This window comes from Python bivittatus, unplaced genomic scaffold (assembly GCF_059951505.1).
Source record: "Python bivittatus isolate LINGU-HERP-01145 unplaced genomic scaffold, Pbiv_v1 ctg000580_np1212, whole genome shotgun sequence".
NCBI lineage: Eukaryota > Metazoa > Chordata > Lepidosauria > Squamata > Pythonidae > Python > Python bivittatus.
Genome location: NW_028277087.1, coordinates 25,448,949 through 25,467,545, shown reverse-complemented (window position 1 = coordinate 25,467,545; position 18,597 = coordinate 25,448,949). Strand labels below are relative to the sequence as shown.

Genomic DNA, 18,597 nt, shown 5'->3' with positions numbered 1-18,597 from the left:
ACAGAATGTCACTTGTTATAGCAATTTATTTAAAATAAAGGTAAACAAGTATATAAAATGAGATATAACAGTTTTATTTTTGTTCCCCCCCCCAAAAAATCAAAACTATAATATTGTAGGGTTCCAATGGATAACCTAGTTCTTTCTTCTTCCCAATTCCTGAGTAACCTTTTCGAAAATTCTCAAGAACTTAAATTATACCGCCTCTAATACTCAAAATAATGATTGTAGTGCTGAACTGGACTGTAGTTTGCACAAGAAAAGTCTTTCATATGAGTGAATCACTTCCATATTTATATATTTTTTATTTGTTCGATTTATATCCCATCTTTTCATTCAGGAGCTCAAGGTGGTATACACAGCACTCTGTCATCCAGTTTTTCCCTACTATAAGTATCCTGTGAGATAAGATGGAGTAAGAGGGAATAACTGGCCCACAGTCATCCAATGAGCTTCTGAACACTGTAATTACTTTTCCCCTTCTCAATCAAATACATTAGGAAAAAACAACAAAGGACTAGCACCTCAGTGTTGGTATCCCACCTCCCAACACTTTAAACAACTACACCAAACTGGATCCCATATTTTGCAACCAAGTTACTACAGTAATACCTCGGTTCATGAACGCTTCTGTTCACGAACAATTCGGTTCGCGAACAGCAGAGTTCGCAAATTTTTGCTTCCATTCGTGAACTGCGCATCGGGTGATGAACACGACCCACGGCCATCTTCCCTGCTCTGACACGTGGTCGTGGCTTCCTCTAGGTGAGATCGCAGTCACAGACAGACACTTGCTGTGAAGCTTTTTGGTGTCACCTCAAGCAAGGTTAGTGTTCTCTCTCTTCATACTGTACTGTACTGTACTTTGTTTCATATTTTTGTGGTTAAAAAAAAATACATATGGTTCAGAACGGATTAACCTTATTTACATTGAACCTCATGGGGAAATTTGATTCACTTCGCGACCAATTCGCTTCGCGACCAGAATCATGGAACGAATTAAGTTCGTGAACCGAGGTACCACTGTATTGCTCTAGAAACAATTACACTCAAACAATTTGTAAACCACCACATTCCACACAGCCCATCAGCCTAACACAAAAGCCAACAAGGGAACATTACACCTCTATTTTGCTATCTGACAAAACAAGGCATTGATGAAAATATGAAATAATACCAAGCAAAGCAATGACTTAAAGAATGTCACTATCTATTATATGCATCCTCCAAGCATGATTTTCTATTCATTGCATACCTAACTAAGAAGTGCTCTTACAGTCATGTTTCCCAAGCATTCTTAAAATATGCTAAAAGTATTGGTAAGAAATTTTAATAAAATCAAAGTTTATTCCAGCACAAGGTAGAATGGTTCTTTCTGTATCAAAACAAATTATTTTTTTCAGAGGCAATATTTAAACTTTTCAGGCATAACTGTTTTTTATACTACTTAATAACTGCTAGTAATTATTCTGACCTTTCTAATCTAGTCTTTATCCCCATTTAACCATGGTTTATAGATAGTTTAGCACTATCTTACCCATGTTAAAAACTAATCAAATCTTTTATTTATTAAGAGTTTTAAAAAGAATGTGAAACTGAATTCAGAATCCTGGTTAAGCAGGAAAACAAGTAACTACTGAGTCTAGTTAATGTTGATGCCAATCTAAGCTTAAATGCAATTAAGATTAACAAAAGGATTTTATCTGAGAAACAGTATGCAATAGCCTGATCTCAGCCTCTTAAAAGTTGCTATTCATTACATTTATTTTCCAAGTGCTCCAATATGTCTACACATGCATTGGTGCTTAATTCCTAAATATTTTCATTTCATTTGTTCTTCATCAGTTTTCTGGAATCATGCCAGTTTACTATGTTTCCAACTGCTAGTGCTAATTTATGATAATTAAGATAATCATGTGATCTTTTTTACCTTTTACCAAGAACAAGCAAACAGAAACCTCTTCCATTCAGAATATCTCATCAGAATTTTATTAAGAACTATGGGCTTAAGGCTAAATATGCACATTTAACTCTGTTCAGGTTCATGTTTAAAGGCATGCCATCTTCACAAGTAATGGTATTATACTAGATTGAACAGTATGCTTCTTGCAGTGAAAATTTAGAGAGGAGGTAACTAGTGGGATACTGTGGGGTTCCATTTGTCTCTTATGGAGCTTAACATTTACATGGAACCGTTAGGGGAAGTCATCTGGAGCTCTGGGCTGCTGCATTATCTATTCATCTATCTATCCATCAAACACAAACTTTTACCTCTGTTTACCACATTCTGCTCCCAGGACAGCTATAAAACTCTAGAATTAGAAGTAATTTAGAGACAAATTTCATTAACCTCTGTGGAAACAGAGGCGGCAGAAATGCCTTTACCTGGCTGCTGCAGCCTACTTAGTCATAACAAAACTGGACTACCATAATGTGCTTAAAGTAGTGCTGCATTTAAGAAACTACAGAAACTTCACCTGGTATAGAATGTGGTTGTTTTAGTTCTTCTCAGGCTAGATAGTCAGATCCCATTTATCACCTGCATAAGTTGCCAATTTTGGGGCTAAATTGAAAGTGCAGACCTTTAATGAAGGCCAAGTCCCCCAAAAATTGGATCCAGATTTGTTAAAGTTCTGCAAAACCTACATGAACACAACCTCTTGCAATCATACTCATCTTGCTTCTAAGATCAGTCAGGCATCACTAAGACAGATGCCTCAAAACTGGTCCTACCCAAGGGAATGCAGTTCTGAGTGATATATGGCTGGACCCACCTATTGTTTCTTTTAGGAGGCTTTTAAAAAGGTATCTGTTCTCCCTAGATCTTAGCCAAAGGTTTTCTGGTATTTGCTGTAAATTAATTTATTTTTTAGACTTTTTATACTGCTAACTATGCGATGGCTATTTTGAAACTCTCCTTCTTCAAAATGGATTTAAATATGTTAATTCAATTTAGTGAATATAAGTATATATATGCATATGTATTTGATGTTCAACTTTATTGTTTTATGCTGTAATTCATTATTATAAAGGTATATCCTGAAAGGCAGATGAGAAATAGGTTAAATAAACAAAAAAGACAACATTTTAATGTCATATACACATATCTGAAAATAAAATACTTTCAGATATTTTACTGATCTGCTAATTTTTCATATGACCAATAATCTCTCTATAGTCTGGGAAAAATTATACAGTTTCAGCTTAAGCTGTGGACAATGTGCAATCACAAAGCAATGTTTTTTTTCAAAATGTTGGTGAAAACCATGCAACTGTTATCAGTTGATAAATGATAAACCTGGTATAATGCAGCACAGACAAATTTCTTGGAATGCCAAAGTATTGCTTACCATTTCCACGCCACACTTCAGAAAGATGGCAGCTACCTTCACCAGGTTCTTTGCAAAATTCCACCACATCTCGACAGGTTGTTTCAGGAGTAATTGGCACTTCAGTCAAAATTTGTTCATTATTGCTCAGGAACACAGTCAATATCATCTGAAAAACAGGAAACAACTATATTGTACAAAGCAAAACTTTTTAAGTCATACAGAGCCTGATCTGCATAATTTGGTGCAGTGTTCTGAGACAATGATTTCTTAAACTACAGAACAAAGAGCCTTTATAAAATTAAGCAAACATTCTCTGAAAAATGAAATGGAATAAAGAAATGCCCAAAGATCAACAGAGTTAATAGAAGAAATTACAACTCCCATCTGTTCTCAAATAGTTATGTTCTGGTGATGTTTTATATCTAGGCTCAGAATGGTTAAAATGTGACTGGAAAGAATCAATGGAATATTATACTCATAGACTGGCAATCAGAGTGCAAGTCAGCAAAAACAGTACACATCTGGTTTTCAATCAAATGCTAATTTAAGCAGTGCATACCATTTCATCAAGAAGCCTTAATTATGAAACTATAATAAAAATTATATTCTTATGAATATAATTTTTATTATAGTTTCATGTTGTTAAATTCCAGTAAATGAGACCTTAGATAAATGTGGTTGGATCCACAGAATGAATGGAACAAATCAATTCCTTAGCAGTTGACAACACAACACCTAGAGCATTGCTGGAGGAAGAGGAGGGATGAAGCCAATGGAGCACACGTAAGAGTCTTTATTAGAACTTACCTTGTGGCAGTAAGAGTGGTGAAGCATGCTTACTTCTCTGCTCTTATTGCATCTGCATATGGCCGGCCAGTGGCCCTGTTTCAGGTGATCAGGGCCCTCTTGGATAATGGGGGGGGGGCAGGTGAACCCTTGCAGGGTCGCTGTGAGGACTATTCTAGGTATCTATTGGATAAAGTTGCTTGACTTCATTCGGAGTTGGACTCTAAGTGGGCAGATCCAGTGGACCTGCCTGAGGCACGTCCTAGCTTGGTTATCTGGGAGGAATTCAAGCTGGTCAATCCTGAGGAAGTGGACAGAGTCCTTACTGTTGTGAGCTCTGCCACCTGTACTCTGGACCCATGCCCCTTCTAGTTGGTTAAGGCCTCCAGGGAGTTGGCATGTGGTTGGGTCCAAGAGATGGTAAATGCCTCTTTGTGGGAGGGATGGTTCTGCTGGCCTTGAAAGAGGCAGTGGTTCACCCTGTCCTCAAGAGGCCATCCTTGGACCCTATGGTCTTGGATAACTTCCGTCCAGTCTCTAACCTTTCATTTTTAAGGAAGGTTGTTGAAAGGATAGTGGGCTCCCAGCTGTGGAGGGCCCTGGATGAATCCTGACCCTTTTCAGTCAGGATTCAGGCTGGGCTATAGTACTGAGACATCGTTGGTTGTGCTTGTGGTTGACCTTTAGAGGGCTTGGGATGGGGATGATGTGTCCATCCTGGCCCTTCGGGATCTCTCAGCAGCTTCCAATATCATGGTATCTTGCTAGACCAGCTCTGGGGATTGGGAGTGGGGAGCAATGTTTTGTGGTGGTTCTCTTCCTTTCTCCATGGCTGGTACCAGTCAGTGCTAGTGGAGGAGAAGTCCAGCCCTAGGCCCCTGTTACATGGAGTGCCTCAGGGCTCTCTTCTCTCCTGTTTAACATCTCATGTCATCTGGCGGCATGGGGTTCGATATCATCAGTATGCTGATGACACGCAATTATAGATATCTACCCCTTGCCAGGGAAGTGATACTGTTCAGGTGCTGGCTCAGTGCTTGGAGGCTGTAAGGGCCTGGATGGGGAGAAACTGGCTCTGACTCAACCCTAGCAAAATGGAGTGGTTCTGGGTCTTTGGTCCCCCAGGGTCTGGAGAGACAACACTGATGAATCTGGATGGAGTAACACTCCCCTGGACAGATCTAGAACATGATTTGGGGATCCTCCTGGCCTCGCAGCTCCTGTTGGTAGAGTAGGTAGCAGCTGTGGCTGGGGGTGAGCTTTGCACAAATCCATCTTGTGTGCATATTGTGACCATTCCTGGACCAGGAGGCCTTGCTCACATCATTCATGCCATAGTCACCTATTTATTTACAGGACTTATATGGCCGCTTATCTCATATGATGACTCTAGGCAGCTCACAACAATCCATAAAAAACATAGATAAAAACAAAAGTACCCTTTCCCCTAGGCACCAGACCCATCATCCTTGCAGCTCAACCCCCATCCTAGCCCAATGTTTGGGGAAGAGCCAGGTCTTCACAGACCTCCAGAAGGCTAAAAGGATAGGGATTCTTCTGATCTCTGATGAGATGCTGTTCCAAGGGGTGGGAGCAGCTACTGAGAAGGCACACCTCCGAGGTCCTATCAGATGACAATATATAAGGGAGGGGATCTGGAGTGCACCCATCTTATGTGGAAAGCTTAATATGAAATAGATGGTATGTGAAAATAAAAGAAATGCATATTGAATAAACCATAATTATCTAGGATTGTCTTACAAGCAAACATAAATAATGTCATAGTTTAGTATAATTTATTAGGAGAGTGTCTGTGTGACAAAGCATCTGGCAAGATATCATAGTATTCAAAAGAATTCTTCAATTTTATATTCATACAGAGTACATGCAGTTCCCGACTGGAAAACAAATCCTAATACATGAAGCACAAGTAGTCCTCCCACTGCAAAGTACGCGCAACAGAATCCTGCAAACAGACCATTTAAATCCCAAGCACAAATACTTCCCCAATGAAAAGCAAGACTATTTGCAATCAGGGTTTAGGTATTTATAGTAGGCATATACCAATGGAGTATGGTTTGAAAAGCAAGCCTTCATGCCTGGAACATAATGGAAACTACATGTGTCCCTGCCATTTGAGCTTGCTTTTAAATGGTATTTAATTGCTATGGGAAATTTAATTTATACGTAATACCAAATGTGAAGAAAAACACTCAGTGATTTGTACAAATGATAGAACTTCTTTGGATTTCAATTCATTTTTCTTCTATGATAATTTTTTTTTGGGGGGGGAGGCCTTCCAAGTAGCACAAGAGATTCTTCATTAACTAAAGGGAATCTTCATGTCAAGTTTGACCAGAGCAAGCTGAGATTTTGCCCAAATTATAAAATATGTTGTGACATCACAATGCAAGCTCTGCTCCTTATATACTTGCATGCAATATTGCAACAAATCACCAAGGGCAGAATTTATATATTATATAGCAATAAAAATTTCTCTCTTATTTGCTTCTCTCTCTTGTCTCTTTTCCTTTGGGTCCAAGGAACTATCTTCTGGAGGCCTTTCAAAAGCCTGTCTCAAACTTAATTCACACAATTTATACCTTATCAAGCCAATCACTGGCTACCAGCCACATACTGTGTCCTAAGTGACTCATTGCTGTCATTTGTCAGTCTCAGGCAGACAGCAAAACTAAAGATTGATTGATTGAAACACAAACTGTACAGACTGCAACAGAGAGCAATGGTTTACAACTGTCTTCATCCAAGATGTTTTCTGACTTCCCAATCTAGCCTACATTCCCCATCCAAATACCAACCAGGCCTGGCACTCCTTATCATCTGAGATTTGCCAAGGTCAGTTAGATGCTACCACATCTCACAATATAAAAGTTTATTTATTTTAAAAGACTTATATAACCACCCATATTGCAACCACAACCCTGGGTTATTCAAAAACAATAAAAATAGCACATAACCCCCAAACAATCAAAACAAAAACTCAAGAAAAACTCAGTAAAAGGTTGATAAAAATTATGGTGTCCCAAGGCAGCAATGTCCCACATATCCACATACTATCTTGCTGGGTTCCAGACTCATTCTATCCCAATGCTTGTGGGAAGAGCCAGCTCTTCAAAGCCTTCTGGTAGGCAAAGGGGGGGGGGGCTGCTGGATCTCTGCGGGAAGGGTGTTCCACAAGGCATGGGCTACTATGGAAAAGGCACACTTCCTAGGTTCTACTAGACGATAACACTTAAGGGAAGGGACCTGCAGCACACCCACCCTATCTGACCTCAAGAGGCAGTCCTGCAAGTAACCTGGTTCCATGCCATTTGGAGCTTTAAAGGTGATAATCAGAACCCTGAACTGCATCCAGAAAGAAACTGGAAGCCAGTGCAGCTCAGAAAGCACTGGTGTAATATAAGCAAACTGTGGAGCACACCACCACATTCTGAACCAGTTGTAATTTCTGGATGGTCTTCAAGGCAGCCCCATGTATAGTGAATTACAATAATCCAACCAGAAAGTGACCAGGGTGTAAGTGACTGTGAAAAGGCTTCCCAGTCCAGGAACAGGTACAATTGCTACACAAAATGGATCTGTGCAAAGGTCCCCTAGCCATGGCTGCCACTTGCTCCTCAAGCAGGACCCATGAGTCCAGGAGGGCCCCTAAGTTGCACACCAGCTCTGATTGCGGGACAGCTATCCTAACAAGAGTCAGAGATGACATATCAGGAGGAGGACCCAGAAGGCCCAAAAACCCAGAGCCACTCCATCTTGCTGGGGTTGAGTTGAAGCCAGTTCCTCCCCATCCAAACCCTTACACCCTCAGGCACTGGACCAAAACTGGGATAGCATCACTTGGCCAGCTCGGGTGGAGATATATAGCTGGGTTTCATCAGCATATTGATGATATTGCCCCGTGTCACTGGATGACCTCTCCCAGCAATCTCATGTAGACATTAAAGAGGAAGAATGAAAGACTTAGGAATGAGTCCTAAGGCACCCACATCAATTTCCCCCCTCCAACACTGACTGGAACCAGCCACAGAACCACCGCAAAACCGTGCCCCCCACTCACAGCACCTGGAACCAATTCAGAAGGATAACATGATCAGTGATATCAAAAGCCACTAAGCGGGCCAGGATGGCAGGACAGATGCACCACCCTCATCCTGAGCCCTCCACAAGTTGTCCACTGGTGCAACCAATGCCATCTCAATGCTGTTGAAAATCTGAACCCTGACTGAAAAGAATCCATATAAGTTCATATTGTATATATATGCTTAATAGAATATATTATTATAAAGCTATGAAAATTATTATTATGAATGGAATTATGTGCGTAAATCAAATAAGCACATTGAGCTTACTGCCACAACTACAATTATTTCATTTTAAATGCTAGATTAGGCTTTTAATTCTTCTGAGGTAGGATAAGTTTATTCCTCTACAATTTTGGCTTATTCTTTTGAAACAGTAGCACAGAACAGAATTGTACCCTCAGGATCAATAGCTGCATTCACATATTAAACCAAAAACAAACAAGCCACATTACAGACACACTATGCAAACTGAATCAATAAAACATATTAGTTGCGCAAGGCATTATCAAGTACACATTAACATAACCCTTTTTTAAAGATGTGCCATTTAATTTTATTTGGCAAAACTGTAGCTTATGGAAATGAAGAAGAGGAAGAAAGTATTCTTGATGATATATTTTCCTGAAAGAATCAACAACCCACAATATCTGTTTCAGTAGGAAATACATTATCTCAATCTGCCTTCAAATAAGAAAAAGGCAACAGAACCCCAAATCCAGAGAATCACCTTCTCAATGTCCTATTATCAAAAAAGTACATTACAACCAAACTGACAAAATGTACGATAACACATTCTGAAGCTCAACTATTTTAAAAGTGTTTTAAGAACATGAATATAACTTACTTAAATCATAACAAATTTCTTTACCTATTAGGAGATATTTCCTAATAAAAAGAACTGTTTGTGATCAATTAGGTCTGCTACTTGGAAAAGTATGCTTCAATAAAATTGAAGGAGGCTGTGATATAATATAATTGCATGCATTATCAGAATATAACCAATTAATTCCAGTCTCTTTTCCTTACAGCGACTGAAGTCTTGCTAAAAGAGAGGAAGAGGTAACTAGGGGTGTCTAGTTGCAATATATAGACTCAAGCTTACAAAATCTATGCAAAGGAGAATATGAAGTGCAAATAATAAATGAAGAACAACTGCACAAAGCAGTGATCATGTAAAATGCCCTTAAGCATATTTTTATAAGTGATATGAAGAGTGGTTTTCACCTTGAAATGTGTCATGAGACTGCATTAAAACTTTTAGGCAGACATTTTAAGATTGAATGAGTATTCTAGATAATTGAAATGTATTATTTCATCTACAGATTCAGGAAATGGAAAAGCTGTTTAACTGTTGTTAGTAAAAATAGCCTAAGGCATGACTTTGTAAATTATGACTGCAAGGTCAAACTATGGAAACTAACCTTCTAAATCTGACTATACAGTAGCCTCTTGTTCACTGCAAAATGGTGCATTGTTTTTCCAACTGACAAATATTTATCAGAGTTAAAAGAATTAGTAGTGGTCTTGCACTTTTATTCTTCGTAAAGTAGCAGGAGGCAATCAGAAATGTATTATACAGATGCCAAGACCACCAGAGAATTCTCCAGATGTGCATCATTTAAATAAAATAAATGAAAGATCCTAAATAGCAGAAAAATGAATTTTCTACTAAATATTTACTCACAGATATTACATACAGTAATAAAGCAAAAAAAAATCTATTTTTAAGAAAGAGCAGCAAAAAGCCTGTTTTACAAGTGGAATGCTTTTAATTATGCGATATTATGAGAGGCATCCAGAACTATATGCTACTTTTCAGAAATCTCTGCTGCCCTTATTAATATTTGTAATGTAATTTTTAATTTGTAAGCTAGTATCTACCAAGCAATAGGATTATAACAACATTCTAAAATAATGTTATGTAAAAGAATTCAAGCAAAAAAATGTAAACATGCAAGTGAAAACAAATACATGTACATAGTAAACTTCTAAAGATGAAAACATTGCTGTGCCTGTAGTACATCGTAATTGCAAGATAACACTAACTATAAAAATTGTTCTAAAAGCATCACAATAATTAAAAAGTTGTTTTCATTCTCACCTTTTTTTTAATTATTTTGTTTACTTTTCTATTCCTCTGATTTATGCTGTTCCTGCCAAGTTGCCAACTTTTCTCTTTTGATATGTTTAAGAGGCTTTGAAGAATCATTCTTAAAGTGTTCCTCATGTGTAAACCACAAACAAAAAAGTTAATTTTAAAAATAAGAATACACAGTGAAAACTAAAATCTAAAATAGTCTCTGTGCACAGGCTACAGTGAGAATCTACTTAAATGGGTATCCTCTGGATGCTTAGTAAATGAATACAAGAGATAATGACGTGTAAAGATAAGCCAGGCTACTGAAACAAGACAGAGCCTAATGACAGCAGATACTGTGGACTGGGTTTCACCTAATTAGGTAAGTTTACAAAAAGAATTCACTTGATCAAGTGTGTAGTATTAACCAGTGCATCAGTTTAGGAAATGCATGTCTAAACAATGAATTAAACAGAAAAAAAAAGGTGAGCTTTTAATACAGTTATATGCAAGTAACCTCTGGTATATATTCCAAGATTCCATCATTCTGCACTGATGAGAAAAAAAGTAACAATGATAAACATTTACAGAAAGATCAGGAAATCTCAGGTAATTTGTATTTGTTAAGTTTCATTCAGCCTACTTCTCTAATTTACCAAGTTTATTTTGCATTTTATTTTTGCATTTTAAGTATTAGTTATTTCACCCAAACTTTAGCATTTGATATACATTCCATTTACTTCACCATCCATGTTATTAATAAGGATGTCGAAGAACACAGAGTCTCAGATTCTGACATCTCATTTAATACTCTTCTCTAGTTAGACGAATAAACATTGACAAATGCTCTTCAAGCATACTTTTTGCTTCCATTATATACACATCTAATTGTTATGCCTTCGAGTCCACATTTGTCTTGTCTGCTAGAGTTCTCTCTGTTGCTGAAATCAAGATGTATTACATCTATAACATTCCCACAATCTACTAAGAAACTTATTTGATCAAAAAGTGAGATATGGTTTCTCTAACAAGACTTGTTCTTGACAAATCCATTCTAAACTTGTAATAATTACCATGCTGATCTTTAACTATTCTGAAAACAATTGGATTAAGACCTGCTTTAGAAACTGTCCAAGTCCTGATGTCAAATTGTTCTGTATTCTCAGGATCTTTTTTGTTTGTTTTAATAAGATAGGTAAAATATTTGTTGCCTTCCAGTTGTCTGACATTTTATCTGTTCTCCAAAAATTTTAAAAATAACACATAATGATTTGGACATCCCTCAACAAGTACCTTCAGTACCACAGAATCTAATTCATCTAATTCTGGTGATTTAAACTCATATATAGTAAACAGACAAATCTCAGGCTTCAATCTTGTCTTTTCATCCTAGTCTCTTCAGCTACCTTTTGGAATATATACATTCCTTTCAGAGAAGACTAAGCCAGAATAAGAGTTGAATAATTCTACCTTCTCTTAGTTATATGTTAGAATTTTACCATCTTTATTAAGCAGATGATGTTTCTTTTCTCTTTTTTAAATTCTGAACACATCTGAAGCTTTCTATAGTTGTTAACATTTAGCACAACTGTTAGTTCATTCCAGCTTTTCTGACACCATTTCTATTGTTCTGGGTTAGCTGTATGTATTCTTCCTTGGTGACTGTCCCTCTTTCCCCCTTCTCTTATGTAATGTCTGGATTTCAGATTTTCACTGAGTTTTCTGCAGCTGCATAAGCTTTTCCTGTTATCTTCCATTTTTTCCTCATTGACATTGTTTTCAGTTGTCCTTTTAATACTTATTAAAATGTAATACATTTATATTTATTTATCTTTACAATTTCAATTTATAAGGCTGCTCCAGCTCAAAATCTACTCTGGGTGGCACATAACTAAAAACAGTACAATACCTAAAGAAAGCAAACAAAATAAACAGTCTCTTGTCTCTTTATCATTAGTCATACAATTGTCTCCCCCCAAATAAGTCCCCTCTTTCATTGAGTCAGAACTGCAGGTAGGTGCCAAACCTCACTGCTCAGCCAGTTGGGCAGTTTAAGTAGTGAAGGTATTGCAAATGAAACTGATGAAGATGTGAGGTATGCAAGTACATACATTGTCTGCTGGTTCTCATATGCATTCATTCAATTAATCAAATATTCTACACAGTCTACTCTTCCTGTATTGAAAGTAAAAAATTGATACAACCTCCCAGATGCAGGTGGGTGTGGCAAATTAAGAGCACAGCAGACCTTCCAGGATCAGAAAGTCACAGTGGAAAACTGGATGTACAGTGGTACCTCTACTTACGAACGCCCCTACTTACAAAATTTTCGAGATATGACCAGCTCCGGCCCCAAAAATTTACCTCTACTTATGAACTCGCCTCTACTTACGAACTGGATCCGCGGCCATTTTCCCTGCTGCCACGCAGTCGCGGCTTCCTGTGGGCGAGATCGCGGTAGCAAGGAGACGTTTGATGAGGCTTGTGGTGTGTTTTGTGGCGTTTGGAAGGTTTTTGTGGCGTTTGGAAGGTTTTTGAGGTTTTAAAATAAAATGCATATGTTTCAGAACTGTTTAGCCGTATTTACATTGAACCTTATGGGGGAAATTTACCTTGGGGTGCGACCAAATTTGGAGGGCGGATTAGCCGTATTTACATTGAACCTTATGGGGAAATTTGCCTTGTGGTGCAACCAAATTCGGAGGGAGGAACGGATTAACCGTATTTACATTGAACCTTATGGGAAACTTTACCTCGACTTGAGACCAACTCGAGTTGCAACCAGAGTCACGGAACGGATTAAGTTCGTAACTAGAGGTACCACTGTACTTTCAATATGGCTGAAAGCATCCAGCTTTTTAGACAGTTATACAGATCTAAGGGAAAATGAGAGGCCTCTGGAAAGGGAGAGGGCTGAGAAACATGAAGACAGGGAAGTATTTGAGGACGATAACTGTTATATGGCCTGGAAGAGAACAGCTGAGTGAAGGCATGAGCTGAATTATAAGTAAACTCAACCACAAAAAAAAAAAAAGGAAAAGAAAAAGAAAAGAAAAGAAAAAAAGAAAAAGAAAAAAAGAAAAAAAAGAAAAAAAAGACCAGGCCAGCTGTCTTGCTGGTAGTTAAGAGGGCAAGAAAGACATTGTTCTAAGGTGGAATTTGTCCTCTCTGTTTCACCATCTGACTGTGGATGATGGGCAGAAGAATGGTACATCTAATAGATGAAATACGATAGGGCTCAATAACCTTCTTCCACATAGAAGCCAGAAGCTGCTTTTTCCTCCATTTTCCAGGCCCAGACTCTAGACTCATCTATGAGCCTCAATCACTGGAAAGGAGGGAGTGTTTACCCTTCTTTTTTAGGACTTCTTGCAAGCCAGATGGATATAGTATTTATTTTGGGGACTATGGGCCAGATGATTTCAGGTGGTGGGTCACATCTGGCCAACCCCTGAAATAAATCTGCCAAAATCTGCTATTAACTGTAGTTCTCCACCAGAAATGAGATGACTGAGCAAGCCTTAGTTTTGAACACTCAAACTCTTGAGATTCATTTAATGACTGGTAGAAGCAATGGTTCAAACCATTTCTATTACTGCTTTCAAATCAGCATGTCAGCAAGTCAGATTTTTAAAAAAATATTCTGAGTCCAAATGACAACTATTGTGTAATGATTAAAACCATCTATATAATTAGAACTCAAGACTTGCAACCATGGAGAAGTCAATTTTAAAGGTAGTATTTTCATATATTACTACTGCTGCTCAAATCCTGTTTTTCTATCATACACTAAAAACGTGCAGTAAAAAAATTCCCAGTCTCCTCTGGCATATAAAACACATCGATTGGGCAGTTACCTAGTACAAAAAGAGCTTTTACAGAGTATTTTTTAAATTACTTATTCATAAGTAGTCTTCAACTCTGTTATTCAGGAGTACCTGATGTTTCAATTATTAATTCAGAGTTGTTATTATACTTAAGTGATAGTACTAATTTACAATGCAGGAGATTTTTAAATATATATTCTTGTTTACTCATTCCTGTATCATTTGTGAATTCCATCTATACCAGCATGTATGTTGTATGTATCATTAGATATTTAAAAAATCAACAGAAAATTGTATAAAATTTAACCTAATTTTCTGTGCTTGTACAACATGCTAAAATATACTATGCTAATTTGATTGTCAGGGAGAAAATCTATCTATGTGGTCACTAGGAGTCAAAAACATAATCACATAATCAATCAGCTGTGTTCACACATTACACTAACCACTGGCTAACTGAACCAACTGCTATTGAATTAGTCCAATTTGTTGGGTTCACACAACCAAAACGATAATTAACTACATAGGCTAAATTCACACAATACACTGAGCAATTACATTTTAGTCTAATCTGCTGCATGCACACAGCGCACATCAACTCATTTAAATCTTGGTATAAATCATCTCATCTTCGTGATCACTTTCATGTAAAGCACCTGAACAAGTGATAAAAACTTGGGAGTATTTATATAATCTTTATGAATTATTTAATAGACATTTAATAGTTCCCACAATAATTTTACAAAATGTTCTGAAAAGGTCATAGACAAATTTATTGCAATTTATCACATTTAAGAGATTACTGCTAACTATGATTAACCATACAATGTAATAATAATGCCAGCTTTGCAGGACAAAATTTCCACAGTAATACATCAAGATCCAATTTGAAATTAATGCCAATTAGCTTTACAAAGCTATACCAATGAAATGGGAAATGAGATTGAAGATCAGCCTATGACATTACCGAAAACAAAACCATTCTCACTACAGTTGAGCAAATCCAAATTATGGACATCAAAGCTTTATTAATGGCCTATGTATGATATTTTGTTGACAACTTCATAAGGAAAGAAAATGTTCTGTGCAAAAAAATCTCATAGTTAATGCAAAAAGAAATGAATTTTCACTAAATTAAAAGCATACTCTGAAAAGGCCAATATTCCACTGATTAATGTTGTTTGTGCATCTGATGGAGCTCATTTATGCTAGAAAATATCAAAACAATATTTTTAAATAAGGAAGTTCCAGAAGTTTTTATGTACTCATTATGTAATGTTCAGGCAACATCATGTTGCCAAATGTTTAAGTCCATGTTTACATGATTCACTAAATACTGTGGTGAATAGAAGATTAAAATCAATTCCAAGAATGAATGATAATTTTGCTTTGTAATGAAAGCGATGAGCAGTGTATTTATGTGTTGTTATACTGGAAATTCTGTGGCTTTCTAAAGGCAACTGTTTGACATGTTTTGCTGAATTATTCAAAAGAGTATTAGAGATCTATCTTAAAAAACACAAGATTAATTTCTGCACTAAGAATGAAAAAGGGAATTTTACTTCCTTAGGATATTTAAGAAGTTTAATGAAATTAATCCGAAACTTTAGGATAAGCAAGTAACAATTATTAATTACAGTAGCATATTAGTTAGATCTAATCACATAAAAAAACTTGCAGAAAGATTTCTATCAAATCCCTGAACTGTTCTCAAAGATGAACTTAAAAGGGCTGATAGAGATCATATACATGTTCTAGGAGCTGACAAGATCATGATTCACTGACCTAATAAATTTGAAGGTTGATGCATGGATAATGAATCCATTCAAGTAAATTTGTGTGAAATAGATGTTACGTGTCAAGAAGAAATTTCGGAAGTATTCCCCATGACAAATGGAAACCTGATTTTAATCAAAGTGAATATTGACAATTCTGGCAGAACAAGAAGTTTATTTATTTTATTTATTTATTAAATTTGTCCCCACCCATCTCCCCCCAATGGGGAGTCCGGAGGGGTCCGGAGCATGCCCTCTCTGTGTGATCGGGTGGGACGGGTTGAAAACATGGGGGAGAGGCAGTCCCTCAGGTAACCTGACCCCATGCCATGTAGGGCTTTAAAGGTGATAACCAACACCTTGAATTGGACCTGGAAGCAAACCGGTACCCAATGCAGCTCACGGAGCAATGGTGTTATATGGGTCCTTCTTTGGACCCCAAAAATAGCTCACGTGGCTGCATTCTGGACCAGCTGAAGCTTCCAGATACTCTTCAAGGGTACCCCCATGTAGAGCACATTGCAGTAGTCTAGAAGTTGACTCTAATCTAGCTACAAATGGAAAATAAAATTTCATTAATATTAATATTAACTTTTCCAACTTCATATCTTGCTGAATTGTGTTTCATGTTCTCATGAAAGAAAAAAAACACTTGGATATAGCAGAAAGGGATCTTTGTTTGATCCTATAAACTTCAAAGCCTGATACCAAATTGTGGTTGAAGGACATGAACCAGATGTATGACATTAAAATGAAAAATAAAACAATTTTAATATAATGTATTGTCGAAGGCTTTCACGGCCGGCATACGATGGCTGGTGTGGGTCTTCCGGGCTGTGTGGCCGTGGTCTTGAAGTTTTGTTTCCTAACGTTTCGCCAGCACCTGTGACCGGCATCTTCAGAGTGCAGGAGCACAGACAGGAGCACTTGCAGTTGCAGACAGGAGCACTCAACTGCTCCTGTCTGTGCTCCTGCACTCTGAAGATGCTGGTCACAGGTGCTGGCGAAACGTTAGGAAACAAAACTTCAAGACCACGGCCACACAGCCCGGGAGACCCACACCAGCCAATTTTAATATAATTTCATATTTTATCAATAGGTCTGTATGCATAATGAATACATTTTGTTTGAGATACTACTTAGAATTTTGAGTTTAAAATTTAAATAAATTAAAAAGTATAATCAATTATTAACAGTACCAAAATACAATTACTTTAACAACAATGCCAATTTATTAAAAATATTATTGAAAAATAGCAATTTATACAGGTGGGAAGTAAGCTTATTGGAAATATATTGAGAAGCTTGGTGCTGATCCAAAAAAGGTTGAGGACCATTGGACTACAAGTTGCTTTCAAGTGATTCATGTTGGGAAATGGTTAAGAATATACGTGCTTGCACTTTATTTAGTTTTATAGGAGAGACAAAAGTAGTTTTGACTAGAGGCAAGCTAAAAGTTTCTTGGTAGGGAACCCTGGTCTTCATTATACAGCACTCATGCAGTCTAATTTTTTCTTAGAAAGTTGTTTAAAAAGCCCTTCCTAACATTCTAATTTAAGCTCAGGAAAAAAAAATGTTTTTAAAGATTATGTAAGCACTGAAGAAAATATTTCAGTTCAGAAATTACTTATGTATGTGCTTTGATTTATAGAATAAAAAGGCTCTCAAAATTTTTCATGTGTTTTTTAAAAAGTTATTGTAAATATAGTTGCAACCTTACAAGACATTACCTTAGTTATTGCTTTAACAGCACCTGATATGAAAGCAGCAGAAGAGAGAGGGCAATGTTTTCCACCAAGCCCATATTTGGTTTTTTAGGCTGAGGGGGAATCAAGGATCGGGGGGGGGGGGTATATTAAGTGGCCAGGGCCAAGATGGACATTTTAAACAATTTCTTGAAGTCCTCTAAAAAAAAAAAACCTTCTCGCACAGTATATATTTTACTTTTTCCATGTATTTGCAGTTTTCACACACTTTTAAAGTTTGTCGTTAGAAATGGCAAAAAAGCATATAATTATTTGAAAATTTAAATGCAGAAAAAATATAATCTGTTCTATATATTCAGGATAATTCAATTATATCATAAAATTCCTCTTCCATTCAAATTTAATATTAGTGTAAATCTGAGGTCTCTGAGAAACCCCATCTCTGATTTTATTTCTTTTCTTTAAAATTGTTTTGTGAAGGGTTTTATATATATATGTCTGTGGAGAGACAAAGAAAGATAAATATGTGAGGGGGCCGAAATATTTATTGGGTCAGGTTGTGGGATTCCATAGCCATCACTGCAAGCTTCCACTCAAAAATTTGCTCAACTCTGCTCTATCCCAGAACCAAGTAGTAAATAATTGTTATGACCAAAGAGCTGGACAAAATGTCTGCTATGAAATAATCCAGAAGAGTAATTTTTCATTTAGCATGTGCAAAAGTGATTCAACCAGAGAGTGTCAATAGCCATCTTATTTTTTTCTTCTTGAAATAATTTTCTTCTTCTTGTTCCAAATATTTTTGCCTAGTAACTATAGACCACATTGTCTTAGAAAATCCAAAACAACTGAACAGATATCGATATCATCATCATCCTCCCCTAGTCAGCACCACCTTGACGTGGTTGTAGGGCTTGTGTGCTCCAAGGAGGATGAGATGCTAGAGGTTCAACCACACTGGACAGGTTTCATCAGAGGAGCCAGATGA

General features: G+C 37.1%; 1 protein-coding gene across 3 annotated transcripts in view; it reads right to left on the bottom strand.

Annotated features, from left to right (window-relative positions):
- The window catches only part of PPP1R13B (protein phosphatase 1 regulatory subunit 13B), a 76,185-nt gene that overhangs the window by 47,619 nt on the left and 9,969 nt on the right, over nucleotides 1-18,597 (bottom strand). Inside the window, exons 1-2 of one of the 3 annotated variants that reach the window (XM_025163562.2) lie at nucleotides 10,326-10,561; nucleotides 3,351-3,498 (exon numbers count right to left, since the gene is read on the bottom strand). In XM_025163562.2, coding sequence (XP_025019330.1) covers nucleotides 3,351-3,498; nucleotides 10,326-10,451 — 274 coding nt within the window. In that variant the 5' untranslated portion in view covers nucleotides 10,452-10,561. Of the gene's footprint in view, nucleotides 1-3,350; nucleotides 3,499-10,325; nucleotides 10,562-18,597 lie in introns of those variants that run through there. The other 2 variants (XM_007423463.3, XM_007423464.3) reach the window with 2 other exon arrangements.